This window comes from Lissotriton helveticus, chromosome 9 (assembly GCF_964261635.1).
Source record: "Lissotriton helveticus chromosome 9, aLisHel1.1, whole genome shotgun sequence".
NCBI classification, from domain to species: Eukaryota; Metazoa; Chordata; class Amphibia; order Caudata; family Salamandridae; genus Lissotriton; species Lissotriton helveticus.
In genome coordinates, this window is record NC_136070.1 from 913,732,871 (window position 1) to 913,756,667 (window position 23,797).

Consider the following 23,797-nt stretch of genomic DNA (forward strand, 5'->3'; position numbering starts at 1 on the left):
TTTTGTGCTTTGTGTGGCATCAAAGAAAGAGTCATCCCAACTGTGTCACTTAGCTGGTGGCTCTGAGTCCCAGAGGCAATGAATGCTATATTATCCATGTGGCAACCGTTTCCAGAACTTTTGCTGAGTGATGATGCAAATGGCAGGAAATGTGAGGATCTTTGAACCCATATTGATGGTGATTTGAAAAAAAGTACACTACTACAGTCTTAGATTTTTACAGGAAAGCATTACTGCTGTAGTGGACATAATAGAAAAACTAGAGTCTGAAAACAGCCTTGTCCGCCAAGTGTTGACCATAACATGTGTAGATGTGAAACATCTCCTTGAGAGTAAGCTGGGTGACACTTTTAGTGACTTTGGCGCTGCAACATGTTCCATGTTAGAGTGCTGGCCACTTGGTAAGCAAAGAAATGTTGAGGAGCAATCCAGGAACTTTTATTTTACAATGTATGAGAAATATCCCTTCACCAGCCATGGCATTAGATGTCAATGAAGCCTCAATGTGGTACTCTGCACAAGTTATAGATCCCTTCCGTAAGGGGAAATTTTCTCCGGAGTTTCAAAAGTGCGGCCTCATTTTTGACCGTTTCAATAACTCTGAGGGCATATGCGCCCAGTTCAACGCATATGTTGCAGAACCTGTCGCAGAAAATCACAATCTTCAGGTTCACCAGTATTGGCATGGAAAGCTATGGTAGTGGCCAGAGTTAGCAAATTGTGTACTGGCTATTTTGACATTGCCTGTCTCAAGTGCCAATGTTGAGAGGGCCTTTTCACAGATTAAAGTTTACATGAGAAGGAAAGAGCGAGCGTGCATGACCAAAGACTCACTGAAGAAGTATTGTATGGTGTACTACGATACGTTTGATTTGTAAAAATGCATTTGGACCTCATATACACTGTATGTACACTGTCTTTATAGCATGCACTATCAGTGCAGAAAGCAAGCAATAATAAAAGCAAAAAGTTCCATAAACACAGGAAAAAAAACTGTTTCTGTTGTTTTTAAATGGCGTGAAAAAGTGTAACCACTGATAACCACTGTTTTTTAAGGTATTGAAATCACTGGAAAACACTGAAAACCCCCCACCAGAATTTACCAAAAATAGAACCTGAAAACAGGAAAGCCTACCCATAACTAAAGAAGTAGTATTAGGAGCGAATAAATAGCCTAAAGTGCTGGGGCCAGACAGTTTCTCAACCATAGTTTACAAAATACTGGTTCCCCAGTTGCTTCCAGTCATGATGGAGGTCGTCACTGACTTTGGTAATACACACCATAGTGTAAGCAACAATGTCATTGATAGCCTACCAGGCAAAGACTCCACCTGATGCACATGATATAGTCCATTCTCTGCGTTGCAGACGGACGGCAAGATCTTAGTACAAATTCTGCTGAACAGACTAGATAAGGGGATGCCCTCCCTAACCCACGCAGTCAAGATGGGCTTCATCAAGGGTCGAACAACCAGTGACGGCACCAAGAAAGTGCTCCACTTGACATACATAGCCAAGATACACAGCAGAGGGACAGTGTTCGTGTCCCTAGAAGCAGACAAAGTGTCTTATAGGGCAAATTTAGGCATAAGGTGAGATGCCATGAGGAGGTTTTCAATGGGAGATGCTTCATGGGGTGGATATTAGCCATTATGCCTGCTCCAAGACACAGCTGTTGGTAAACTCGCAAACTGCATTTGCAAGCAACAGGATTCCTGTAAGAGGTGTCACTTCTCCCTTTTCTTAGAACCTCTTTAGCAAAGGATTAGAGAGAGCTTTTACTAATTAAAAGAGTCAAAAGCCAACAAAGTTGCAAACTTTCAGCATTCTCAGATGACATACTACTGTCGTTGATAGAATCGCAAAAACAAAGGGAATTTACCACAATTCTGGAGCAGTACCGAGCAACATCAGGCGTATGAAAACATCTTTAAAATCAGAGGGCCAAATCCTAGTGGGTCCACAACACCCTTCAAAATGGTCAATGGAGATTATTCAATACCTTGGAAACTTACTAGTTAGTACCCAACCTCCAGCCACATGTGAAGGAGAACTTAATGGCCCCTCTGAGAGATGCTAAATCTACAGTGTTCCTGGCGCAACCACACATTGTCTTGGGTTGGAAAGCATAAGATGATGATTCTCCCAAAAATTCTGTATATATTCCAGGCGCTCCTGCTCAATGGTAGAAAATATCCCACCTCCAAGACATTTATATGGGTTAAGAAAGAGCTCTGACTTCGTTGGAAAACAAGTACAAAACACCCCAAGCAGTGGGATGGGTGTGGCCTCATGTACACCACTACTATCAGGGGTCCTAACTACAATATATGGAAGAGTGGCTGCAAGGAGAGACTTAGAAAATGATGATGCTTCATTGATAAAAACCTGGCGGACCGCTCAATCGGGGAAGTACCATGGATCCCGAAGCACCAAACAGGCCGAAACCCTTGTGTAGCTCCGGTCACACATATCACCTTGGAGATGTGGGCCAGCTTGGTCAAACAACGGGAAGTAAATGGACCCCTCACCACTGGCTCCATTGTTTGACAACTCAGACTTCACAGCAGCTCTGAGGGCTCTAGATTTTTGTGTTTCAGGTTCTGGGATCTATATGAGAAATATGCCCAAATTTAACGGAGTTGTGGAGGGAGGTGTAATCTGGAATATTCAAAGCTGTGGGAAATGATCATCCAGGGGCAATCATTTTGAGAACAGTGGCAATAAAGATGATTGGAACTAACACATGATGTTGCTCCTTTAAATACTTTTACCCCACTGGCCATACATTATTGTTGCTGAATCCAGGCGGTTAACGAGTTATGGTGCTCCATTTCAAACTTCCAATAACTTAACAATATTATTGACCATGAGTCATTGAAGGTAGCTTCTGGGCTCTTGAGAATTGTATTGCTATACAGCTTATCTGCCCCGCACTCCAACCTTTCCACTGACCTAGGGCCTCCACAGCAGTTTCCAGACAGCGGTTGCCTGTGCATCCTTACCTGATTGATGACCATTAGTCTGCGGTAGCTGGTTCTAAGGGATTCATCCGTCATGGTGTTGCAGAGCTTTGAGATGTCGTTTCCAGGCATTTCCATATTGTATTGCACTACACCCATGAAAATGTCTGCCAGATTACTGACAAACTCTATGTAATCATCACTACCCTTTAAGCTCTCACAAGAACTGAAATCCTTTTCGAGCTGAGTGATGTTTGCAGTTTGCAGCATGTGGTCCACTGTGTCAAACGCTTCAGCCACAGCATCCCTGCACTGCATGGTTAAGAGAAACAAAGGAAACACAGTTACCACCATTTAAGTTTGTCTTATCTCCACGAGTAGTATGGAAGATAGTTGCTCTTAGATCTCTATATGCTTAATACTGTGAAAATAACTATTGGCAATACTTTATATTTATGCTGTTGCACAAACCATGCAGATATAATCTTTATGGTGTTTTAAGCGTCTGCTATGCAAATGGCAGATAAACTCATAGATTAGGTTAATATTCTAATCCACTAAGAAAGTATTGTGGTGCAAAATGCATTTTTTTTCAAGCAAAGTTTTTCTGGAATTGCACTTCATGTTTTTCAAATGTGTTGTTTATCCCCACCCCCTACCTTGCCCCTTTTGGCTATGTTTTATTTTTTATTTCAATCACTTTAGCTTCCTTTATATGCCACATAATGTTGTTAATGTATTTGCTATGTTTCACAGATCATTTAATCCATAATAAATATTATTTATTAATAAATCATATTCAAGGAGTACACTGATTTAATACTAAGGCATGTAATTATCTTACAAAGGCGTAGAGTAAACAGTGTGTTGTAACAGAGCTAGTAATAAGTTCCAGAAGACCAGAGTTTTACTTAATCCTTTAAGAAGGCTGCACTATGATTCTTACCTTGACAGATCCGCCGACTACGGGATCTGCTAAACTCTCCGACACTACCTGCAAGCATGAACAAAAAATTACTTTAAGACTAGATTAAAAAAACTGACGTACATCCTATTCCATGCATTCCGATAGTTCCACAGTGTTCCCTGCTCCATTTGTGCCTCATGAGGGTGCCATGGCTTACTTCTATTCTCCATGCATGCATAATTTTCCACCAACCGCCTATCACTGGAATATTTTTTTGCAGGCCGTTTAACTATTTTCTAAGTGCTTAGCATCAGTGTTATACCACAGACAACACTCCTCTGTGCCTCCGTAAAATACAGCAATAAAGAAGTGCTATACCTGACAGCTTAGGATGGTCTCCCCTCAATGTTTTGCCTGTCTCCCACCATTTTCTGACCTCGTTTTTGCTGGCTTTAGGACTCTGTGCACTTTACCACTGCCGACCAGTGCTAAAGTGCTTGTGCTCTCTACCCTAAACATGGAAATATTAGCTTAACCTCAATTGCCATATTTAATTTACTTATAAGTCCATAGTAAAGTGCATTACGTGTCAAGGGCCCTTTTAAATTAAATGCTACTAGTGGGCCAACAGCACTCATTGCGCTAACCACTCAAGTAGCCCTCCAAACTTGGCGAAGGCCTGCCATTGCTGTATGTGCAGTTATACTGCCATTTCGACCTGTCAAGATCAATAAACCTCATGCCAGGCCCAAACCTTCCCCTTTTAAACATATACATCACTCCTAGGGTAGGCCCTGGACAAACCCAAAGAGCAGGCTAAGATGCATTTAATAGGTGGAGCATGTAATTTTAAAGTTTTACCTGCCCTAGTAGTGAAAAACTCCTGAATTCGTTTTTAACTACTGCAAGGCCTATCTTTCCCAAAGGTTAACATTGGGATGACCTTATAACATCTTTTAAGTGCAATTCCCATTTATGAAGAGATGGACTTTTCAAGTTTGGTGTCTTTGGACTCACACTTTAAAATCACAACTTTTGGTGAAGACGGATTTTCAATTGCAAGTCTGAAAATGCTACTTTTAGAAAGTTGGCATTTTCTTACTTTAGGCACGCTGTGCCTGCTGCCTGTCTCTCAATACACGTCTGGGGTGGGGAAAAGCTGGGCTTTGTGCATTGCCTATAGATAGCTACACACAAGGGAGTTTAGGGGTGACTTGATAGGCCATCCACATCCTGGGCAAGATGGGAGGGAGGGGCTGACATTTGAATACAGTGTATTCCGTCCCCACACAAACAGCTGCATACCCCCCTGCATTGAGTCTGGAGCCAGGGCAGGAAGGAAGTACCTCCATGCATTTCATAGACCTTTCTTTGCAGTCTCACCCACTTCAAAGTCACAATGGGATAGAAGTACTGGACCCCTGACATGGACTTCAGTACACTTCTGGACTAGTGACCGCTCTGCCAGGAAGAAGAATGCTGTGCTGCTGGAAGGACTGCCACTTTGCTGGACTGCTGCTTTTCGGGACTCTTGCCTTTCAGAGCTGCCCTGCTGCCTTTTGTTCTCAAGCCTGGGTAATAAGGACTGGACCCACAACACGTGCATCCAGAGTACCTCCAATGGCTTGCCTCCTGTTCTAAGTCGCAGGGATATCAACGACTTCAGCTCATCCTGCTACGCACCTTGACTTTGCTTGCTGGAAGTCTTGCCATGCCAAGTGGTGCCAACCCAGTACTGGGCCCTTGGTAGTGGGTATAAAGTGCTGCTTCAACCAAAACCCAAGCATCCTCATCGGTCTGCATCTCTGCCTTTGAGTGAGTCTGAACTAGCAAACCCTTGTTGCTGCATGGAGCAGACCCCGTGCATCGCCTTCGGAATCAACACATCACCTACTGCGGGAGCAGCAGCTGCGCATCGCATTTGGAACCAGTGCCTGGCACTAGGAACTAATGCATTGGGTGGAGAAAATCGACGCACATTGACCACTGCGTGGCTAGACACTGATGCACTGAACTTCACATCTTAGTCGACGACGACCCATCTCTGCTCAAGGTACTTTGGTTCAGCAGGCCCAAGTGGGTCTCTGTATCTGGCACACGTAGCATCGTGGTCGGCCTGAACTTTTGACTTTACCCCGGTATAGCGAGACCAGCTATCCAATTTATGAGCTTATTGCGTCTAAGCGCTACTTTGCATTTATTCTTTACAAATTCATATTTCGACTTCTGCTTGTTGGATTTTTGTCATTTTGGTCTTGTTTTATTTATTTATAAGATCATAATCTATTTTTCAAACATGGTGTGGAGTCTTTTTGTGGTGTTTTCACTGTGTTATCTTTTAAAGTGTGGCAGAACTACGTTAGACATTGCCTCCTAAATTAAGCTTGACTGCCCTGTGCCAAGCTACAAGAGGGTGAGCACAGGATAATTTAGTGTGTCTTGTTGTTTACTCTGCCTGGGATTGTGATTCCTGCTTGATCCAGAGGCATACATCTGCCAACCAGAAGCCCAAATTCTAACAAGAAGCTTCTACAATGCAGTTAAAAACCACAATTACATCAGAGAAGTAATAAAGAACCGCAGTTTTAGCCTAAGTCAAACAAACGCCCTGTGCTTACCCAGACAAAATTTCACATAATTTTAATTTATCACACGTGTTAAGAAAACCCTCCTTGTGCTTCAGAGAAGCAAAAAGAAAGGAACAGAAAACCTGACAGATATTCATGGAATGTAAAATAGGAAAAGTATTATTTAAACCTTAAATCTATACAAATTTATAATAAAGAGCATACAATTAGTTGCAGGACTCTACAACCTCAAAGCAACTGTAACTTACTCCAAATCTAAGATTCCTCAGATGAAACAAATGGGGACTGAATATTCCACTCAGAATTGGGGGATGCTAAGCTTCAGTAGAATAGTTACTGTCAGAGTACACCACTGCCTTAGTAAGAGAATCTGTTTCTTTGTTAATTATCAACAGAGGCACATTACGGTGGGTCAGAAGGGTTATTTGCTCTTGAATCCATGTTCAGAATCAGTGCTTCAGATTTAGATACACATTTGTTGGCATATGATGAAGGTAAATGTTGAGTTTGACAAGCTGACCTGAATCTTTGAGAGGGCCTGCTTCTGAGGAAGTCTTGAAAGGTACTACTTCCTATTAAATACCCAGGGTCCTAAAGGATATTCTCTGATGAAACAGAAAGCATAGCAGCTGGCAGAAAACTAGATGGAGCAAGGTATTTGGAGATGTAATTTACCCAAGAACAAGTCTGTTTTTTGAGTTTTGCTTCGCTTGAAAATTGGCACTCAACTAAATCGGGGGTTCTTGAAAATGCATTGCCTGTAGATAAAACACTATAGCACTGGTGACATAACAACTGCTTTAAACCCTCTCCCTGGAAAAGTTCCTCATTTATATTGGCATAGAAAATTGTTGCTTTCAACCAATTTGTTGAGCCTTGCAAGAGAACAAAGGACTTCACAGTTAGAATCAGTGGCATCAGTTAGATAAAATTCTACAGTTTCTTCCCCTGCAGAGGCAAATTCCTTAATAGATTTTTACGGCTAGACACGAGTGAGTGTCCCATTTTTTAGGTGCTTGTCATCAAGCTCCTACCATTCGATTTGCCAGAGCAAGGGACAGAGTTAAAATCCTCTGAAGTGACACTATATTTGAGCCATGCAGTCAGATCTGCTGGTTTTTCTTCTACAACAAGGATGCAACAATGGTGGCAAGAGATATTCTACTAAAAAAAGGCTCTTGCTAAAGACAGGAGCCGTAGCGATACAGATAGGGTATTATATTTTATATGGATGGCATGGCACCGCCGACACTGCTGCGGTCGCCCATTTCCACCACTTATATCAGCAACATTCTGTGGTGCTAGTATAGATCCATAACTGCCAGAAAGAGTAGCAGCTAAAGTTTTAACACAATTGGTGAAATACCTGCCTCGATTCGGATGATGTAAGTCAGAAAACTGACAGCAAGTCCAACTTTTTTAAGGTAGTCCAGAAGGTATCACTCTCCCACGTCCCCCAGCTAGACAACTTTGAAAAAGCAGAGCCAAGCAAGTGAATTTTCCAGCACATTTCCCCTATAAGCTAGCTAAGAAGCTATATGACTTATCACTTGTTAACTCCTTCGACGCTCATGACGAGCTCAGCTCGTCATGGAGTTTCCATTGACTTCAATGGAAATTGCATTGAAGTCCAAGTTCATGCTTAGCATCAAAGTGGTTAAAATGCATGTAGATCCTTTTGTCAATTCATTTTTTCCAATTGACACCTTCCAACTAGTTTGAGTATCTGCGAAGGAGGATCACGGAAGAAAAATAAACAATACCAATCTCTCACTTGCATGCCTTAGAGACCAATGAGTGCAGGATTAGAGAGCAGATGGGTTACAAAATGCTCACATGCTCAGGCCCCTTATAACTGTAACAATATAATAGGTTTTCCGATATGGATGATCAAATGCTGTCAAACAAATAAAGAAATAACAGTTGCCGCAGTAAGGGTTATCAAGCACCAACATCGGCACTTAGCTTCACGAACTCAATCGATTGTCCATTAAAAATAAAGCTGAAGTGTAATTCTGATTGCAATAAGTTTGTCTGAAATGTCAGTTTTCATACGTGAAATGGAATAAGTTGGGATCTATATATTTTCGTATGGTGCTAAAACATTGGTGCGTTTGTTGGATTTTTTACTTCTTTTTTACTTTTTCCAGGATACAGTTGTCTAAGGCGTAAAGTATATAGTAGCCTGAAAAAAAGACTTGGGTCCCCTTCAAAAATCTATACATGACTTGTCCAAATGCTGGATATCAAGATTGAGTAGTTCATTCTCTCTGAGACTAATGGAATTGTCATTAAAATCACATACACACTTCTGTCTGAGATACAATTCCACTCAAAATGGCAAACAAAAGGCAAGCAAAAATACTAAAAGAGAACTATCACACAAGAAATCAGAAAACTTGACATGTACTGGGCGGGAGGAATACCATTAACAGAGAGAAGAAGTAAACTTATCTCCCTGAGTAAGTAGTGGCGATAAGACAGTTTTTCTGGTGGACATGCTGGTTGAGTTGTTCATGTGCGGATTCATGGTCAAGAGTTATTGCGTCACTGTTTTCACAGCCTGGTAGCCACACCAGCAGTCCTATGCCAGGCTTCTCCAATCCACCTGGTAGAGCATAGTCTCCAAAAGGCAGAGGAGGTGATGTGGCATTCATAATGTGTGGGTTGTGCTGGACGGTTGCACCATTGGATACCTTCTCATTGTCGCAGCTGCTGCACATGTGGCACACTGCACAGCCCAGACAGCGTGAGTCTGCGGCTACTGAAGGTTGAGGCAGTACAGGATTGTCCTGTGGACAGAGAGAATGTGTACTCATGCTTTTCCCATGCGGCATAGCTCCGTCCACCAAGTAGAATCAATCAACTTTTTATCAGCTAACGGGATATACTGACTGCGGCCCAAAAGCGTCAGAGGTTCTGGCTATAATTACCGAACGTACATGAAATAGTGTCCCGATAAGGCAGGTAATAAAATGTACGATTTTTCCGACTTTTGCTGCAGAGCGCCTCTAAAAAGCCAAGCGGATTACATCTACTTTCCCTAGTATTTATTTTGTTTAGAAAGACCTGAATTGTCTTTAATTTGTGGAATGACCTAAATTCCAGGAAAATCTAGACTTGATAAAGGGTCAACCAAATCCAAAGCATAGTTGCAAACTGTCGTCAGCCACAGCCTTTAGCACGGAGATAAGGTGCTTGGGAGCACCTGAGTTGGCATCTCTGTTATGTATCAAAAGAGGTGTTTACTTAAATCTGTAAACCTAGCTGCCACTGCATTAGCCAATGACTCCTCATACAGTTTGATGTGAAGGTTCTATACCCATCTTTTCAAGTAATTGTTTATCCGAGGACTATCTTCTTTAGTGTACATGAGTTAAAGTAGTGCAGAAGTCCCACACAGAGCAACAACAAGGGGAATCAAACACGTTCTAGATCTCTGCGGCCTCCAGAAACTCCTCATTCTAGGCCAATTCAAGATAAATATCCAGAGCCAATCCCAAGCAACAGATAAACCCAGTGAATTTCTCTGCTTGGTGGTTGTTCAGGACACATACCTACATTTCCTAATAATTAGGGGACAGTGGGCATTAATAGGTCTCTAGATTCACATGTATGCATCAGCACAGCAAACCTGATTACACAAGCCCTCAGTATGCAATTTACATTGTGTCTCTCATAGGGTTACCACACTACACACAGCTCTGCATCACACATCGTTATCCAATCAGGCTTCCTCAGCGGAGCACCTTTATCAGTATGCAGTGATATATTTTACAAAAGTAACAGCTACATGCATTGTAGGTGTCCTTCATTTAAAACCAGGTCCCAGTAATTTCTTTTCGGTGATAGACAAGCAAAAGACATGATCATACATTCCAACGCGCGAAAATAAATCTAAACACTTTTACCTTGTTATAACCAATGAAGTCCAGCTCCGCCCTCACTGGGGCTGAAGATGACACTGCAGCATACACAAGATGAGGAAACTAAAGAGAAAAAGAGACACATGTCAGATTAGGACACACGCGAGCCCACTCCAGTGAAGCCATGAGGTGTGAATTCTATTTTCCTAATCCAAGAGTTATAAACAGTTTAAAAAACAGCAGTTCCTGACCTGTGGTCTGCGACACTTACTCAGGGGGGTCTATGACTGTTTAGAAAATAATGAATATGCTACTTACCAGTATGCATCTGTTCTTGGCATGTAGGGCTGCTAACATTCATATCTTAGCATTAGATCGCCGCCTAGTGTTGGGCTCGGATGATCACACATTGTTGTCCTGGAAGAGTCTTCGAAGTATCCTGAGATAGGTGGCTCCTCCCCTGGACTACAGTGCGCATGGGCATCGGCTCCTTCCCCAGATTGTTTTTCGCCATTGTGGCAGGAGATGGAGTGAAAAGTGTAAAGGATGTCCATGCTAATGAATAAATACAATAGTATATCTGCAGCTGCGACAGGCACCGGGGAGGAGGGCGGGCGATATGAATGTTAGCAGCCCTACATGCCAAGAACAGATGCATACTGGTAAGTAGCATATTCAGTTCGAGGCATGTGGGCTGCTAAATTCATATCTTAGCATAGAATACATAGCAGTCCCTCCATCAGCGGCGGTTGCCCGTGCCAGCTGCAGAAACCTGAAAAAGTGTCTTCAGAACAGCCTGTCCTACAGCAGCTTGCTGCTTGGAATGCACATCAACACAGTAGTGTTTTGTAAAGGTATGTGGTGTAACCCACGTGGCTGCTCTGCAAATATCCTCTAAAGGAATGTTCCCTAGGAAAGCCATGGATGCCCCCAGTTTGCGTGTGGAGTGCGCTCTGGGGGGTATTGTTAAAGTGCGCTTGGCCTTTTGATAACATATCTGGATGCACTTAACAATCCATCTGGCTATCCCTGCTTTGGAAATCGGGTTGCCTTTGTATTGTGGTGCGAAGGCAACAAAGAGTTGTTTTGTTTTTCTAAAGGGTTGTGTTCTGTCTATGTAGTACATCAACGCCCTCCGTACATCTAAGGTATGGAGCATTCTTTCCGCCACCGTTTGCGGGTTTTGAAAGAATGCTGGTAAGTCAATAGTTTGGTTTAGATGAAACTGTGACACCACCTTCGGAAGGAATTTGGGGTTAGTGCGTAGCACTACCCTATTTGGATGAATTTGAATGAATGGCTCTTGGATTGTGAGCGCCTGCAGCTCACTGACACGCCTCAGAGACGTAATAGCTACAAGGAAAGCTACTTTCCACGTAAGGAACTGGAGTTCACACGAGTGCAGTGGCTCAAATGGTGGTCCCATCAGTCTGGTGAGAACGACATTGAGGTTCCACACCGGAGCTGGCGGTGTTCTTGGGGGAATGACTCGTTTCAGACCTTCAAGGAAGGCTTTAATGGCGGGCACTCTGAAGACAGAGAGGTGCTGCCTATTCTGGAGATAAGCCGCTATGGCGGATAGATGTATCCGAATGGAAGTGTACGCTAGATTGCACTTGTAAAGATGCAACAGATAGCAGATGATGTTGGGGATAGATGCATCTAGCGGGTTGATGTCATTGGCTGTACAGTAAATGACAAAACGCTTCCACTTTGCAGCATAGCATGCTCTAGTAGTTGGTTTCCTCGCCTCCTTGATGATGTTCATGCATTCCGGAGGTAGGTTAAGGTATCCAAACTCTAGGACTTCAGGAGCCAGATCGCCAGGTTGAGCTGTTGCGGATCTGGATGCTGAATTTCTCCATGGTTCTGCGTCAAAAGACTGGGCGTGAGGCGCAGTCTTTGATGTGGCACCACTGAGAGTTCGAGGAACGTGGTGTACCAGGCCTGGCGCGCCCACGTTGGAGCAACTAGGATGAGAGTCATCTCGTGCTGCCTTAGCTTTCTTGCGACCAGCGGTATTAGAGGGGCTGGCGGAAAAGCGTACGCAAATTTGCCTGACCAGTTCATCCATATCGCATTCCCCTGCGACTGTGGGCGAGGGAACCTGGCGGCAAAGTGTTGGCATTTTGCGTTCTCTTTTGTGGCAAACAGGTCTATTTCCGGATGACCCCACTGCTGGAAGTACGGGTGGAGGACAGATGGGTGTAACTCCCACTCGTGCATTTGATGGCTGTACCTGCTGAGCAGATCCGCCATCTGATTGTCCTTTCCTGGGAGGTGTTCTGCCATGAGGAAAATGTTCCTCTGAATGGCCCACTTCCACATGCTCTGAGCCAGATGAGACAGCTGTGGCGAGTGGGTGCCTCCCTGCTTTTGAATGTAGTACATCGCGGTCATGTTGTCCGTCCGGACTAGCACGACTTTGTTGCACAGATGTACAATGAAGGACTTGAGCGCCATGAAGATTGCCATCAGTTCCAGATAGTTGATGTGCATCTTCTGTTGCTGCGTCGTCCATAGTCCCTGCACTGTGTAAGTGAGCACATGAGCTCCCCATCCCTGGAGAGATGCGTCCGTTGTCAGGACAATCTGCGGCACAGGCTCTTGGAACAGTCGGCCCATGCAAAGGTTGTGTGGAGTCCACCAATGCAGAGAGTCGTATGCCCGACTGGTAACCAACACTAGGTCTGTCAATTGCCCACGAGCCGGTGTCCACTGATTCGCTAAGCACTCCTGGAGCGGGCGCATATGAAGCCGTGCGTGAGGGACTATGAAGATGCAGGAGGCCATCATGCCTATCAACTGCATGAACACTCTCGCTGGAAGCGAGTGTTGTGGCCTGAACCTTTGGATCAGAGCCTGCATGCTGTCTATCCTGACTTGGTTTGGCTGAGCCATGGCCGTCAGGGTGTTGATCGTCGCACCTAGGAACTGCCGGACATGTGCCGGCTGAAGATGCGATTTTGGGTAGTTCAGGGAGAAACCCAGATCGTGAAGAAGGTGAATTGTAGTCGACATGTCTGCGGCGCACTGTTGCTCTGACTTGGCTTGCACGAGCCAGTCGTCTAGGTAGGGGTAGACATGGATGTTCTGCCTCCTGAGGTGCGCCGCTACTGTCGCCAGACACTTGGTGAACACCCTCGGGGCTGTGGTGACTCCGAAGGGTAGGACCTTGAACTGGTAGTGCCTGCCTTGAATAGTGAACCTGAGGTATTTCCTGTGTGACGGGTGTAGTGGAATGTGGAAATAAGCATCCTTGAGATCTAAGGTTGCTAAGAAATCTCCCTGGTTTAGCAATGGAAGAATCTGTTGCAGTGTAAGCATGTGGAAATGTTCCGATAGTATGTACAGGTTGAGGGGACGTAGATCTAGAATGGGTCTGAGAGATCCGTCCTTCTTTGGAATAAGGAAGTACAGGGAATAAACCCCTGTGCCTTCCTCTCCCACCGGCACGAGCTCGATTGCTCCCTTGTGCAGCATCACCACTACTTCCTGCTGCAAGAAGAGCAAGTGCTCTGCGGACATAGGCCTTTGCCTTGGCGGGATGTTGGGTGGAGTGGACCTCAACTCTAGGCAATAACCATACTGGACTAGTTGTCGCACCCACCTGTCTGTGGTGATGTTTCTCCAGACGGGCAGGAACTGCTGTAGTCTCCCCCCGACAGGTGTTAGGTGGTCGGGGGGCAGTGACAGAGAGTCACTGTTTGGCTGGAGCAGAGGAGCGGGAGCTGTTGTTTCCTCTGCCGCGACCTCTGTTGCTGTTATTTCTGTAACCTCCCTTGTTCTGTTTTGTGAACGAGGATTGTGCCCCACCTTTAGAGAACTGGGATTGTTGACCCATTTGTCCTCTGGTGACTCCACGTGCACCTGAGCGACGAAAATTGCTGCCACGAAACTGTTGTGACTGCAGGGCCCCCATGGACTTAGCAGTTTCTGTGTCCTTCTTTATTTTCTCTAGGGTGGTGTCAACATCTGGACCAAACAGACTATCAGGATTGACTGGCTGATTAAGGATTGTTGTCTGAATATCCGGTTTAAACCCTGAGATGCGGAGCCACGCTTGTCGTCTCAGCATAACGCTAGTGTTGATAGCCCTAGCAGCTGTGTCCGCAGCGTCAAGTGCACACTTGATGGCTGCGTTTGAGATTAGCTTTCCTTCCTCAATGAGCAGGTGGGTGGCTTCTTGGAACTGTGGAGGCAGGTGTTGTACAATCTGTTCTAGGGTGTCGTAGTGCGCCCTATCGTAACGCGCCAAGAGTGCCTGTGTATTGGCGATGCGCCAAAAGTTTGATGCCTGTGCAGCTACTCTTTTGCCCCCTGCCTCTAGCACTTTGGACTCCTTATCCGGGGGAGGAGCTTCACCCGTTGTCTGGGAGTTGGCACGTTTCCTGGCATTGGCGACCACAAGAGAGTCCAGTGGCAATTGTCCCCGGATGTATGCGGGGTCCGCAGGCGCAGGTCTGTACTTTTTTTCAATGCGAGGGTTGACCACTCTCGCTCTAGTAGGCTCCTTAAATATGTCCCCAGCATGCTTGAGGACTCCTTTAAGCATAGGCAGTGTCTTTACTGTCCTTTCAGAGACTGAAAAAGTGTCGAAAAGGAAGTCTTCCTCAACCGGGTCGGCATGCATGTCCACATCATGATTGGCTGCCGCCCTTTCGAGTAGTGCATGAAAACCTGCTGAATCCTCAGTCGGGGATGCACGTGCATTAAAAAGCTGCGGGTCCTGCCCCACACCCTGGGTGTTCTGGTCACCAGTGTCATCATATGAATCCGGTTGTGCATTAGGTTCATTGATAGGGAAATTGTACTGCTCGTCTTCATCATACCCCTCACCCGCAGAGTGTTCTGGGGAGGGAGTAGGGCTCCGTCTCGGAGGAGGCTGGATTGGTTCCGTGAGGCCTGAGGCGTCAAGGGGCACCCTCTTCTTCTTTAGTGGGATGACATAGGAGTCCACTGGCTGCGAAGTGATTTTCCTCTTATAGAGGGTCAGTTTGCCTGTGTCAGCGTCGATGAAACGCTCTGAATCGTCCTCTGACTCGAGTACCCGACGTGGAGGCGGGCCAGTCGGTGAAGAAATCACCTGTTTCTGTGCCGATTTGGTTGAAAATGCCTTCGGCGCCTCCTTCGGCGGCAAAATAAAGAGAAGTTTCCCAGAAGGCTTCGCTGGAGTGTCCTTTTGCGGCTGCGGCGATGGTATCGGAGCCGACGGGGCAAAAGCCTTCTCCCTGATTCTTTGCAGAGATTCGGCTATGAGGGACGGCTCACTCACAGTTTGTTTCGGCGCTGACGAGGATGGTCTGATCTTTCCCTCGGATCCGACGTCCTTGTGGGCCTTGTGCACTTTGGGCGCGGATCCTGTCTTTACCGGCTCCGATTCCTGTGTTCGGGGCGCAGACTTCTTTCCGTGTGCCTGCGTAGCCTCCTTGGAGCCGACTTTGGCGGGCTTGGACGGCGTCGTAGCCGCTGACCCGTGCCGACCATCTTTTTTGGAGGACCCCTCCTCTGGCGTCGGTTTCGATTTTGCAGCATCGGAATCGACGGACTTCTTCGACTTCTGCGGACCGGAGGTCGACGGAGTCGATGAGGTAGCGGGCACCGTCGTTTTCACCGGCACGGCAGCCATCTTAGGGACACTCGAGTCCTTAAGTTTCGTTTTCGTTTTCGGGTCGGCCATTTTAGGTGTTGTCGATCCCGATGGTTTGGGTTTCGGTTTCGAAACAGTCTGCTCAGCAAGTAAGTCCGTGGCCGGGCCCGAAGGCGGGGCTGTGGCTTGCGGCAACGGGTCTTGGGTAAGGCCGACAGGCGATCCCGTGTCCCGGTCGATATCCTCGTAACCTTCGGGGCAGAGCTCGTCCCCCGAGCTGTCTGCCGCGGCCCCATAAATCTCATCGTCGTCTCCTACCTCGTCGACGTATTCAAGGCCTTGACCCGCGACTCCGTCGTCGTCTCTCGGATCCGCCTCGACCTCCGTCTCGGGTGGGGAGATTTGGAGATGATGACCCTGGTCCTCTTCGTCCGGGTCGCCGAAGATGTTCTCCTGATCCGGGGCCCCTTGTTTAGCTTCCATGCGCACCGCGCGCCGAAGCTTGAGAGTCTTCTTTGAGCGGAACTGTGCACACAACTTGCACTTGCCGTCGTCGTGGTCAGGCGAAAGGCATTTGTTACACACGGGGTGTAGATCGATGTGTGGGTACTTGGACCCACAGAGCGGGCAGTACTTAAACGGGCTCCGCTCCATGTCCGAAAAGTTTTGCAGTCGTGTCGCGATGAGAAGGCCTCAAAGTTCCGAGAGCGAAGAAAACTCCGCTTATTCCGGCTCCAAGAGACGGAAGACTCGAGACCGTGCGCAGACAATACCGACGCAAGAAAATCGAGGCCTTTTGGCCGCTAAAAGTTAGTTTTTCTTGGTTCCGACAGTAAGACGTCGAGACCACATCCGAACCCAATGGCGGAAAAAAACAATCTGGGGATGGAGCCGATGCCCATGCGCACTGTAGTCCAGGGGAGGAGCCACCTATCTCAGGATACTTCGAAGACTCTTCCAGGACAACAATGTGTGATCATCCGAGCCCAACACTAGGCGGCGATCTAATGCTAAGATATGAATTTAGCAGCCCACATGCCTCGAACATTATTATTAACAGTTTAATCAACTATATTCACTTAAAAAGCAAAATGTAAACTGATTTTTTTAAACGTTCAGCAAATGTGTTGGATTTTAAATTGGAGGTTACAAATGTAGTTGGTAAGCGGTGCAAGAACAGCAAACATGAATAGGGAGGGTTGTTGGTCTCGATTGAAGCACTATGCTAGTAAGCACTGTCGAAAATTGAGGATGTTATAGGAAGAAAAAAAAGACAAAGTGAAATGCTAGTGTCTAGCATATTGCTTTGTCTTTTTAAAATAGAAACATCATTTTGAAAAACTCTAACCTTCCAGTTAAAATAAAAAATTCTAATTGTGTATGTTTTAGTGCTTGTGAATTAAAGAAAATAGTTCATAAACTGTGTATTTGGTTAATCCATACTTGTTTCTGTAGTTGTATTTGTTTGAGGTCCAAATTGTCGAAAAGACTTAGGTTGGATTCCCCAGTTTTCAATAGTTATTCAGCGGAGGTCCACAAAAGTCAAAACCGATGCAAAAAACTTAAAACATATCACTACCACTAACATCAAATTCCCACACAATATTACAACTCCTGAGATCTATGGCACAACCCCTTTAAAAGCCACATCAACCAAAGTGAGGCAGTGGAAGCTTGTGTCTTAACACATTCTTACTATGTGAGTCAGATTCATCAACTGTCTGAAGAAAAAGAGAAGTCTAAGCACTGGTTGGTGAGATAAGGCAGGATGAAGAGGACAGCAAGTATCCGAACCTCTTGAAGCAGACACACCTGCATCATGTGCTACAGTTCGTGACATTGAAATCAAACTTTGATCACATTGATTTAGATGTCCACCAGAGCCACTTGCCAGGTCAAGGATGTCCAACGTAGGTTCAGGAGGATCAGATTAATGTCTTCTCTTTAGGATACCTACCAAAGGCAAAATTACACACAGCTAGCACTAGAAAGACAGGACAGCTTGACTAGCCCAAGCAAACACTCTCTTGCACAGCACCTGCTTCTCTCCCACAACTGCCAGCCCATCAATGTTTCACCTGCCCTATTGTATTACCCTCTGTAACCATCTATTGTGCCGTAATAAAAGTTTGTTTTTTCTGCTGAGAACAGGTCAACGCCGTCTCCTCCTCCTGCTGCTACAACACCCTCCGCATGATCTGCAGGATCTACAAGTGGATCCTGACCGAAACAAGAAGAACAGTGACACAGGCCCTCGTCAGCAGCAGACTGGACTACGGCAACACACTCTACGCAGGAATCCCAGCCAAACACCTACGACAACTACAACGTATCCAAAATGCCTCCGCCCGACTGATCGTCAACGTCCCCCGCCGCAGACACATTACCTTCCACCTGAGAGACCTAAACTGGCTCCCCGTCGACAAGAGGATCACCTTCAAGCTCCTCACCCACGCACACAAAGCACTCCACAACGCCAGACCAGCCTACCTGAACAGCAGACTCAGATTCTACACCCCCATCCGCCAGCCTCGCCCTCGCCGCTGTTCCCCGCATCCAACGAACAACCTTCGGCGGCAGATCCTTCTCCTACCTTGCCGCCAAGACCTGGAACACCCTCCCTACCCACCTACGGCAGATCCAAAACCTACTCGCCTTCAGAAGACTCCTCAAGAGCTGGCTCTTCGATCAGTAGCGGCACCCCCTCCCCTCAGCGCCTTGAGACCCTCACGGGCAAGTAGCGCACTTTACAAGAACTCTGATTGATTGATTGATTGATTGACTGACTCCATATTTTCTTGTCTCTGATCTGCCTTTCCTCATCTGTTCCACACAGCTCTGTCTGTCCACATATATTGTTCCTGCCTCTTTTTGCACACCATCGTTATTATATTGTGATAGCAGTTGCAAATTGTGTTTTTGCTATGCCCACTACTGTCTAGCCTCTTTTCACCTACACACACCACCTTTCACCTCTTGCACAGGCTTTCCCTCCCACACCCTGCAGACCACGGCTGCTATATTTTCTAAGTGGCCATAGTTGTTCGTTTTCTATATGCCATTTTCCCGCCTATCCCCACATATGCATAGCTACCTCTACATTTACTCTCTTTTATACACACCACCATGATGTGTCAGCGGCCGCAGGTTGTTTATTCTCTGCTCCACGACCCAGCCTCTCTTCATCTGTGAGCAGCTTCTCCAAGTAGGATGTTCATGCCCCTTCCTGGGCACCATGCTCACTACTGTGTTACAGTAGCTTTGGGTTGCTTTTTTCTGTGCACCCTAGTGACCCCTGGTTCTCCTGCCTCTCCATTTGTTCTCATCCCTTTACATCCTCCAAATAGACTTACCCAGTTCTTTACTGCGTGGCTTAGCTGCCATTCTGTAGTGGTGGCACAGGTGGTGGGTTTCCATTCTGTGGCCCCATCACCTTGACATTCCTAGTCTGTCCTTTGTCACTTCTGCATAAGTTGTCCCTGAACCTTCCAGCATACTGCATATGTGATGCACAAGTTACTTACCTTCGGTAGCGATATATCTGTAAGAAACGGTAGTTAGTATTAGATTCCTTACCTTAGAATACCCCCAGGCGTCAGACTGGATCCGGAAACTTTTGCGTAGCAGTACCCTTGCGCGTCGGTAGGCGTCGTTTGCGGCTCCGCGTCTGTCATCGGCGCCGGGTCGACGTCGCCGGAGTACTTAAACGCCGCCCTGGCGCGCTGACGTCAGTTCTTATACAGATTTTCCGCGCCAGAAAACGCAGAGCCACAATAAAAACCAACACTGGTGCTATAAAAACTAGGGCCCTGAAAGGGGATGACCTTAACCCTAGATATCGGTTCGCCCTGTTTGTTGCAGTACCACATGGCGGTGGTGTTGTCCGTGAACACCTGCACTACACTCCCCCGGACAGAGGGGAGGAATGCCTTCAGTGCAAGTCGGATCGCCCGCAGCTCCAGAAGGTTGATATAGAGCTGGGACTCCACCGGAGACCAGAGGCCTCTTCTACTATCTATTACATTCTATTGTAATAGAGGCCAGATTGTACTCTCTTTCCACACATACCTCCAAGTGCCCCGCTCCACCTAACCATGCCACTTACTCCTTTTCCAGTCTGATTTCCAGAATTAGTGATATGCCAGTCAAGCTGTATAAGCTAACCCATACCCATGTGCATACCTGCCAACTTGAAGAACAACCTCACTGTGTGACGAGGGAGCGGGCTTGAAGGTGGCCGGGCCTCGAGCCGAGAAATACCTACGAGACACTTTTGAACCCCATTCTGCCTCCAAACCTCCTCCTCCCGCCCTCCAAAAATGTTTACTGAGGCTGGTGCCGGATGTCCTGGGGTGTTTTCACACCCCTTAATGGAGGTCGACAGTTCAAAGCCTCGGAAAACGAACTGGAAAACCAGTATTTACAGTGGTTTTCAGCTCATTTTCCCTACCAACGCGTGATATCGGCTCCTCACCGGGAGACCGTGTGATGGGAACCGATATGGTGTGCAACATGGTGGTAACGTGTGAGTTGGAAGGTATGCATGTGCTCGACAACTTATTACAAGAGTGAATCAATTTCCCTAGGGGTCCCCAACATAGCTGTGTGAACCACTCTTTCTAATGAGTTTGTATCACCTCTTCATGCCCTATGCATGACTTCTCCTTGCTATTTGCACCTCTCCCTCGAATATATCACATGCCCTGAAATTGCTCCCCAACCATTTCACCTCCCCATGAGTGACCTTTATGCAACTATGTGCTACACATGAACAGAACTGTACATGGCCAGCTTTAGGTAAAGTTGAGCAAAAGAGGTTTAATGCTTTCAAACTCAAGACAGCTTTGATAACTGTCTCGGAACGTTTTACAGCATACCATATATGTAGTGCGCCACCGCTAGGGCCATAGGCTAATTACCTTAAGTCGGAACCATGCAGAGAGGGAGCCAGGGTAGGAGCCTCCGAAGCAGATCCAGGTGTTCTCTGGGGTCAGGCTGTACTTCTGGGTCACATAGAGATGAAAGGATGCCAGATCGGCCAACCTGAAAGGAATAGACAATGTGGTCAAGGATTTGAGGAACTGGATAATGCCATATCAATGAAATAATGCCAATGGTCAGCAATGTAAATGAAAAGTTCCCTAGTGAACAACCCAGAGTGGGGTACTAACTAGAGGATGGTTATCTCTTGCCTTTTTTCCACCAGGATTCCAATGTCACCCCTGTGGTCGGCAAAGTCGGGCATCGGATGAGCTGCCACAGGCAAGCATGTTTTTTCCCAGTCAGGGACCCTCACATGGAAAGGTCATAGGGAGGCAGGCTGGTGGAAAGTAAGAATTGTGTTGGCCCCCAGGCAGGTGTGGGGAGTAGCCTGTGCTGTGTGTTTGTCACCTTGGGGTTGAGCAAGGAGTGCATATCAATGTGGGTGCTCGCAGTTTCTCCTCAGGACCCGTGGGCTTACACCTGGATAGCAGAGTGGAAGCCAGGTGCTTTTTGAGGGAAAATTGTATGGCAGAATATTAATAATAGAACATTGTAAAATGTTTGAATTGCTGTCTGTATAAATTTGCTTCACCTTAAGATCAGCCTGGCACAGCTAAAAATTGTGAACGTTGTCTCACCATTAACTCGTTTGAGTGTGGCCGAATAACAGATGAATTAATATTTTTCTTTTTCCATCCATCGTTTTGAGACAAGTCGAAGTTGGTAGCTTAATCTCTGTAGAGTTATTTTTTTCAGATTACCAGACACATAGCTATATTAATGAATAATATATACATTCATATTTTACTCTCAGGAAGGGAAGTCCTATTTTCACACCAATAGCGGTATTATTTGTTAAGCCGCCAAATGCAAGAGCAGCTTTATTTTGCTTTGGCACGTATTCTGGGTATGCTATAAGTGCACCCTGGTTGGTTCCGGCTATGCATGTAAATGCCCCCCCAAAAGAAAAAAAAACAGATGTTGCCCCTAGGATCTACAACTAGTACTTGTCCTCCACCTAACCTTTGGGAATAGTGGCTATACCCTATTGGAATGTAGCTTTTACTGAACTGAAATTCGCCCGTCTCGCCATCATATCATAAATGTGAAGTGATATCAGAGTTGTACCCGGGTCGGGAGTACTCAATGGACAATTCTTATGGAACTAACAATGCCCATTTACCAAACCAACTGAGTACTACAGCAAATAGATTTTAGTATGGATACTAATTAGGAGAGGACCATAAGATTGGATACTTTTCGCCTTTTTGGATTCAGAATGAAGGGATGAAAGAGCGAGACCCTTACATGATTTTATCTTGGCTCTGACAGAGTAGAGGTTTCATACTAGTTGTTATTCCCAATCACTCACCTGCAAATTTGTTATGGGTGGTTCTGGAGAAGGTGGTTCTAAATTGAAATTTTCCACCGAAACGTGGGTTGACCTGGTTGTTGAGATACCCAAGCCTACAACACGTTCACTGCGATCTATTAGAGTTTTTCCAACCGTGACCTATCTAGTGTATGTGATCTAGGCGGGGTTTTGGATGTATAGGATGAGAGAGTGGGAATGAGTGGTAGCATGATAGGTTAGTATGTATGTGTGGTTCAAGTTGGGGCATATAAAATCTAATGTATTCACAGATTTTTTTTTTATTTTTTTAAATGAAGTAAAACATAAATGCAATGCTTATCTGTATTAACAAAAGAAATTGTGGCACATTGGAAATATTGTAAAAAAAAATTCGATTTGTATTTTATTTGTTTTGTACTATGACAACTGGAAAGAAATGAAAAAATATGAATAATTTAATAAAAAGATAAATAATATCATGAATGAGGGTGTATTATGTTAAAATTGCATTAAGGACAGCCCCACAGAGCTTTAGTAAGCCTACATCAAAGAAATATAGGTCACATGGGAGTATTTGTAGTATTGTTGGCCTTTCTACCAGACCTGAAAGTAGTGTTGCAGGGGGGACATGTATGTAAATGCCTCCATGAAGATTGAGTGCAATCGCCGACACTCACTCTGTGCTCAACCTTTACAAAACCATGTGAATTTACTGTTTTGGAATGTAGAACTTCAGTGCTGGTTGATTGGTTTTGTTAGCAGTGTTTATTTATTTATTTATGGATTTGTACCGCGCTGGAATCGACTCCCGAAGGAGTATCTCCGCGCCAGGGCAAGAGGACAAGTCAAAGACGGAAAGAACTAAGCGAGCCAAAATGAGGGATTAAGGTAGAATTAAGAATGTTTTTAGCAGTTTCCTAAATGTCAGATGATTAGTACACTGTCTAAGGGAATCCGGGAGTTTGTTCCATAGACATGGGCCCAGATAGAAAAGTGCTTTTCCACCCTGTCTGGCCCTTCTAATGGTTGGAGTCTGAAGAAGGGACTGGTTGCTGGAACGAAGGTTGCGTACTGGGTTGTAGAAAGTAAACTTTTCTGCCAGATATGCGGGGCCCAAACCATGTAGGCCCTTATGGACAACACAGGAGATCTTAAACTTAATCCGTTGACGGATCGGCAGCCAGTGTAACTTTTCCAGCAATGGGCGTGAAGGGGATCTAGGTGGAGCATTTAAAACCAACCTAGCTGCGGTATTTTGTACCACCTGAAGCTTAGAAAGAAGGCTGTCGTTTGCTGCAAGCAGCAGTCCATTGCAATAATCCAGGCGGCTGAGTACCAGGGCCTGAACAAGGGTTTTTCTGACTGAATCTGGTAAAAGAGGGAACACTCTACGGAGAAGTCCCATTACGTGATAACAGGATTCAACTGTTTGATTTACATGGGGTTTTAATGCAAGCCCCTGATCTATCTGTACACCAAGGTTCTTCACAACCTGCTTGGGGATGGGGACCGAGCCTAAATATACCGGCCACCAGTCCGGAGTCCA

General features: G+C 45.7%; 1 protein-coding gene across 1 annotated transcript in view; it reads right to left on the reverse strand.

Annotated features, from left to right (window-relative positions):
* LOC144781992 (thymus-specific serine protease-like) overlaps window positions 1–23,797 on the reverse strand; it is a 97,192-nt gene that overhangs the window by 49,718 nt on the left and 23,677 nt on the right. Inside the window, exons 5-8 of the mRNA XM_078661089.1 lie at window positions 20,834–20,957; window positions 10,370–10,447; window positions 3,910–3,957; window positions 3,006–3,275 (exon numbers count right to left, since the gene is read on the reverse strand). Coding sequence (XP_078517215.1) covers window positions 3,006–3,275; window positions 3,910–3,957; window positions 10,370–10,447; window positions 20,834–20,957 — 520 coding nt within the window. The remainder of the gene's footprint in view (window positions 1–3,005; window positions 3,276–3,909; window positions 3,958–10,369; window positions 10,448–20,833; window positions 20,958–23,797) is intronic.